The sequence below is a fragment of the Acanthisitta chloris genome, unplaced genomic scaffold (assembly GCF_000695815.1).
Source record: "Acanthisitta chloris isolate BGI_N310 unplaced genomic scaffold, ASM69581v1 scaffold15910, whole genome shotgun sequence".
NCBI lineage: Eukaryota > Metazoa > Chordata > Aves > Passeriformes > Acanthisittidae > Acanthisitta > Acanthisitta chloris.
Genome location: NW_008653528.1, coordinates 29214 through 35213, shown reverse-complemented (window position 1 = coordinate 35213; position 6000 = coordinate 29214). Strand labels below are relative to the sequence as shown.

The window sequence follows — 6000 nt, the reverse complement described above, 5'->3', positions numbered from 1 at the left end:
CTCCCTGGGCAGCACATTCCAATGCCTGAGCACTCTCTCTCTAAAAAATCTCTTCCTAGTCTCCAACCTAACCCTCCCCTGGCAGAGCTTGAGTCTGTGCCCTCTTGTCCTGCTGCTGGTTGCCTGGGAGAAGAGACCAACCCCCACCTGACTCCAACCTCCTGTCAGGGAGTTGCAGAGGGTGCTAAGGTCTCCCCTGAGCCTCCTCTGCTCCAGGCTGAACACCCCCAGCTCCCTCACCCTCTCCTCATGGCACTTGTGCTCCAGTCCCTTCCCCAGCCTCGTTGCTCTTCTCTGGACCTGCTCCAGCACCTCAATATCCTTCCTGAATTGAGGGGCCCAGAACCAGTAGCAACTGCTCAAACCTGCTCAGGAGTGAGTACTTTGTACCCATCTTGTGTGTCCATGTGTGTCTAATGGTCTCGTGTTTAAATACAGTCACACACAAGGGACTGAAGGAAAGCAGAATGTGGGTCTCTTGTATATGGATTTGTGCTTTTGTACATGGTTTTATTCCAGGGTAGGAGTGAAGGGACTGGATATTGAGGTTGGCTGGTTTGTGCCAGCATAGATTACAAAACAACACAGACAGGTAACAAAGGCTGGTTCAGTTGGTTAATGCTAGTATTTTAATGTTCATTTCTTAAGAGGCAATATGAACACTCCCATCAGAGGTGAGAAGCTCTGAAGTTAGACATTTATCCATGCAAGGTGTTAAAACCTTGGCAGTGCACTCAGCCAGAATCCTGACAAAGTCACTGACATACCCTGACTGGTGAGTAGTGCAACACTGTCAGGCTGCAGTTACAATGGTCATAGGTTGTCCTGTGAAGCAGAACTGGAAAGAGGAACCAAGGCAGCCAAAAGCCATGCACCATTCTGGGGCTGAGCAGCAGCTCAGTGCTGCCCATGGGGCACTGCATTGCTGCAGCACAGTGAGAGGCAGACAGACCCAGCTGTGTGCTGTGCAAACACTGGGCAAGGTTATACAGGCAGATTTTCTTCAATCTGAAAGAAGCCCAGGTTCTGGTCCTGTTTGCCAAAGCCTCTGGCAGTGCTTGGGGTGACTGTTCTGGGCCTCCTGTGTCCATCAGTTCACACCTCCCTCCATCTGCAGCACTGCACTCACTGCACAGCCACACTGTGACGGGGACTGCGCTGCCAGATCACCTCCAGCCTGACTCACAGCAGCTCAGATCCTCCCTCAGCAAGAATCCCTGCACTGTTTGTTAGTACACCTCAGGCTAAACCCAAGGGCTCTCTGAAATTAATGCATTTGTGCTCTCCTAGAAGCAGCCACTGAGCAGGTCTGGGGGTGAGTCTCAGCCCATGGTGGAGAATGGTGCCATGGGAGCACCATGCCAGGTATACAGGCCTCTTCCCTGTCCAGTCCTTGTCCAGTCCCAAGGGTCAGACTGCCCCATGGGCCCCTCTTGCTGTCAGAGTGCTTTTTTAGGCTCCCCACATCTGGAACAGTTGGTGTCAGCCTCTTGATGTTACTCAACACTTCACCACGCTGCTGAGATAGTAAGTGCATAATCCTCACAACACCCTTTCAAGAGGGTGAGACACTGTTCTCTCCACTGAGCAGTTGGAGAATACAGGCCAGTGTTTTCAACAAGCCACTGATCTTGACCAAGTGACTTGCTCCACTCAGCAGCAGAGCACGATTCACGTGCCCCATGTGCACCATTCCAGATCGGTGTATTTAATTGATGCAGGAAGAAGATTAAGGTCTCATAGTCCTAAATTGTAATTATCTCTGTGGGAAACAGCAGCACAGTGTCGAAGGCCTCTGTAAGCCAGCAGAGATGTAATGAGGTTCAGATCCACTCAGGCTGTAACAGCACAGGGAACAGCTCAGATAATTGGAACAGCTTGCCCAGAGAAGCTGTTGCTGTCCCATCCCTGGAAGTGTTCAAGGCTAGGTTGGCACAGAGCAGTCTGGTCTAGTGGAAGGGGTTCCTGCCAATGGCAGAGGGGTGGAATGAGAGGATTTTTCAGGCCCCTTCCAACCCAAACCTTCTGTGATTCAATGGTTCTATGAATTAACCAAGGATTCAGCACATGCTCACCAGTGCCAAATGGTTTTTAATCAAAAGGAAATTTCTGCTAGGACCTTCGGTTAACTGTAGGGATAGATTAGACATTCTGGTTTTATGGAACATTAGGTGGGGCTAATGTGACTGTTCCCAGCTCACGTGGAAACCACTGGACCCTTGGATGATGTAGTGAGACTGCCACAATGCTAGGGAGCCTGAAGCCATGGGATCCCATAGCATTGCCATCCCTTAGGAATCATGTCTGAGCTGCAGCTGGGTCTCCTCTTTGGGACAAGACCAGAGGAAAGATCTGCTCCCTTTCCATCCTTTTGGCAGCTCTTAAGAGGCAGTGGTGAGCACACAAGGAGGGAACAAAATCCTCCCTCCTCCACTTTCTCCTCTCTTATCTTCTCTATGTTCAGCTTACCCTTCTGCCTGCCCTGTATCCTTTCCCTTTCTCTGCCATCCCTGCTCCCTTTCCACCAGAAATGGGATGGTGAGATACCTCTGCCCACACTCCATCCCTCCTCCTTTCCTCCTTTCTCCCTTGCCCTCTCCTGGGAGGATTGTGGTCCTTCAGGGATGCCCAGTATCCCACACAACCATGGGCTGGTTTTCCTGGAGAAAGGCTTTTTATAGCATCTCTTCCAAAGAGTTTGACAGCAATCTGGAAACACCAACTGCTTATCTCCAGTGCAGACCCTTCTGATCCGGTGGGTGCAGTGCTGCAGAGCTCAGGCCAAGATCTATTAATAGAGTGTGAAGTGGCTGAGGGTCGGAGGGCACATGATGGAAGGGCCAACTGTGCCTTTCCTGCTCTTGGGAGCTCCTAGTATGGTCTGTTAGATAGGGAGCATGACCAAGTCAGGGATGAGGAAATGAGGGATTTGGAGAACATATGGTGTAGGGTGGAGTACACAGGGTTAGGGAGTAAGAGATCTGAATCCCTTAGAGACTCAACTGATCATAGATATTTTTAGAGAGGGGGAGACAACTGTAGCACTGCACAAGGACACTAACTTCTTTCTTGTGTTGAAACTCTCTTTTCATTATCAACATTATGCATGACCATCAGCAAAACAGTCATGCATATAGCATCAGATACTAGGAATATTAGATTTAGATAGCTACTGAGAAGAAATTTGTCCCTGTGAGGATGCTGAGGCACTGGCACAGGTTGCTCAGAGAAGTTCCAGGCCAGGTTGAGAGAAACCAGGTCTTGGAGAAACCTGGTCCAGTGGAAGGTGTCCCAGCCCATGGCAGGGAGCTGGAAAAGATGATCTTTAAGGTCTCGAAGGTGTCCCAGCCCATGGCAGGGAACTGGAAAAGATGATGTTTAAGGTCTCATCCAACCCAAACCATTCCATGATTCTATTCTATAATTTTTTTTTCCATTTCTGGCATTCCCAATTTTAAGCATCACTTCCTAAAGCATTCCTGTGATGTTGGGCACTGCTCTTCCTGTGCCTCAGTTTCCAGGGAGCCATTCCTGAGAAGGTGCACAGTGACCAACACTACAACACACTCAGGTTCTCACACACAGCCTCACCCTCAGGCTCTGAACACTTATTTCCATCCTGGACATATGTTTCAGGTCAGGATCAAAAACTCCAGCCCATACTGTAGCTACAAAATCCCAGGTCCTTTGTAGCCACATCATGTAGAAACCTCCTTCTGATTCACTCTTTCTCAAGCCCATGTGGACTGCAAGGAGGGAAAAAGAAAAACAAAACACTTCCGATAGCGAATTTTTTCCAAGCCTGAGATCATTGCTGAAGTGCAAATAGTCACCCTTGTTGGTGTGGCCACATCACACACAAGGTGGTGGGATGCAGGAGAAGCTGGAGGAGCACAGAAATAATTATTAGGCTTTTAGCTTTCTGGCTTGTTGAGACAAGGGAGAGGTGCCAGAGGTGCTTACGGTTTGGAAGGATGGGAGCTAACCCCTGAATCCAACTGGTGGGAAGGACTGTCCCATTACCAGTGGCCAAGGAAACCACCCTGTCAGGCTTCCACACTGGAAAACACACTAGAGGAAAAGGAAATTTTCCAGTGCTGCCCTGTGGTGAGAGTGTAATTTGGAGTCCAAGTTTCTGATGGCTGGGAAGGCTTTGAAGATGGGTGCTATGGAGCCAGGAGAAATGCAGCCACTCTGGAGCAGCCAGGGCCCTCCTGTTTGCTTAGGAAACAACTACAAATAGGATGCAGAAAGCACAATAAGACTCTTCCAGAGTGAACAGAGGGAAAACCGTCTCCCATGAGGGTTCAGGAGGTTCAAAACCTCCAGCTACGAGAAGTTCAGAAGAAGAGTGTGATAGAGGAGCTGCCCTGTCCAGTGCATGATTTTTCACATCTTCTGCTGAAGCCTGTGGTGCTGAGGGCTGTCAGAGACAGCCTGACCTCCACTCAGATCCAGTCTCACAGTCCTTGGGACACTTTCCTTTGAAAATGAGAAATTTCTGTCGAGGCTGCAGAGTGCCAATTTGTTTGACAGCCAAAAGTGTTGCGTTACCGTGTGAGCACAGGCAGATGGGTTGGACAGTGACCTTGTCAGAGCACATTTCCTGAGTGGGACAAGACAGGCTTAAAAGCTCAAGTGCCCCAAGAGAAGGTGCTAAGCCAGGCTGATATGATAAAGAGCACTGAGCTGCTGAGCTGGGAGGGCAGGATGGTGTCAGAGATAGAGACCTGGCTGGGGAATTGGGATGTCTGACTCCTTCTCTTGCTGCCTTTTCAGCACAGCTGGGGAATTCTGGTTTCCCTCTTTCTTATCTTGATATCAAGATTGGAATTGCAGGACAGTGGCTTTGTGCCCTTTAGGAGGATGCCAAGTACCTCTTGCCCTGGCACAGCTGATCAGGGAGGTTGGTGTGGTGCTGTTATTGTGAGAGTTATCAGAGTTGGCAGGTCCATGTGGCAGCTGTAGATGTTCTGAAGAACCTGCAGTTAGTCAGTGAGACTGTCTTCTTCTGGGGCATTGTCATCTCAAGGCTCATTGTGAAGAGACCTTATTGCTGGGTTTGTTACTGAATGGATCCAGGTAAAAATAACCCTCCAAACCACAGAGTTTGCACAACCTGGAATGCCTCTGCCCAGTGGAGATGGAGGGTTGAGGGGTAGTCCAAGACCACAGACAGAATTTGGGTGTCCTGATTGGGCCAGTCTCTTTCTCTCCATCACCTACAGAGGAGGCAGATTACACCCCAAAAGCTCAAGGATTATTGATAGCCCACAGCTCTGTAAGCTGAAGAGCTTTGGGAATATCCCAAGGATCCTGCAGCCTGGACAGAGCAGACCATCTGTGTCAGGACCTTGTCCCTTTGCCTTGTGCTGGCTCTAGCTCTGCTCAGACACTGTTGGGTGTTTGACTTAGACTCTCTTCGCAGAATGTCATTCCTCTGTGTTTCTTTCCCTCTCCAGAGGAGTTCCTCTCCAGCCTGGATCACTATGAAATTGCATTCCCCATCCAAGTGGACCAGAACGGGGACTTCCTCACCTTTGACATGAGACGCCAGCTGAAGCCCCGGCCCCGGCGCAGTCTGGGCTCCTTGGCCTACGAGCCATCCGAGCAGCAAGTTTTCTACAAGGTCTCTGCCCACCGAACCCAGTTCCTCCTCAACCTGACCCTGCACTCCAACCTGCTGGCTGAGCACTTCACTGTGGAATACTGGAAGCGAGATGGCATGGACTGGCAGCATGACTTCCACGAGGACTGTCACTATGCTGGCCACCTCCAGGATCAATACCTGAACTCCAAGGTGGCCATCAGCAACTGCAATGGACTGGTGAGTCTCTGTGGTTTGCCCAGCCAAGGGCAATGCCAACAAGTAGAGCTGTCCATAGAGCACAGCTGATTGCAGCCTCTTGGGTCATTGCTGTAGAAGTGCAACCAGGTGTGGATCTCAGCAGGTGGATCCATGTGGTGGGAAAGGTTTGGGATTGGTGTCGAGTGAGAATA

At 50.1% G+C, this 6000-nt stretch overlaps 1 protein-coding gene across 1 annotated transcript in view; it reads left to right on the top strand.

Annotated features, from left to right (window-relative positions):
- The window catches only part of LOC103808672 (A disintegrin and metalloproteinase with thrombospondin motifs 10-like), a gene marked incomplete at its 3' end in the record, with an annotated part of 35939 nt that overhangs the window by 1336 nt on the left and 28603 nt on the right, over nt 1–6000 (top strand). Inside the window, exon 2 of the mRNA XM_009081479.1 lies at nt 5463–5827. Coding sequence (XP_009079727.1) covers nt 5463–5827 — 365 coding nt within the window. The remainder of the gene's footprint in view (nt 1–5462; nt 5828–6000) is intronic.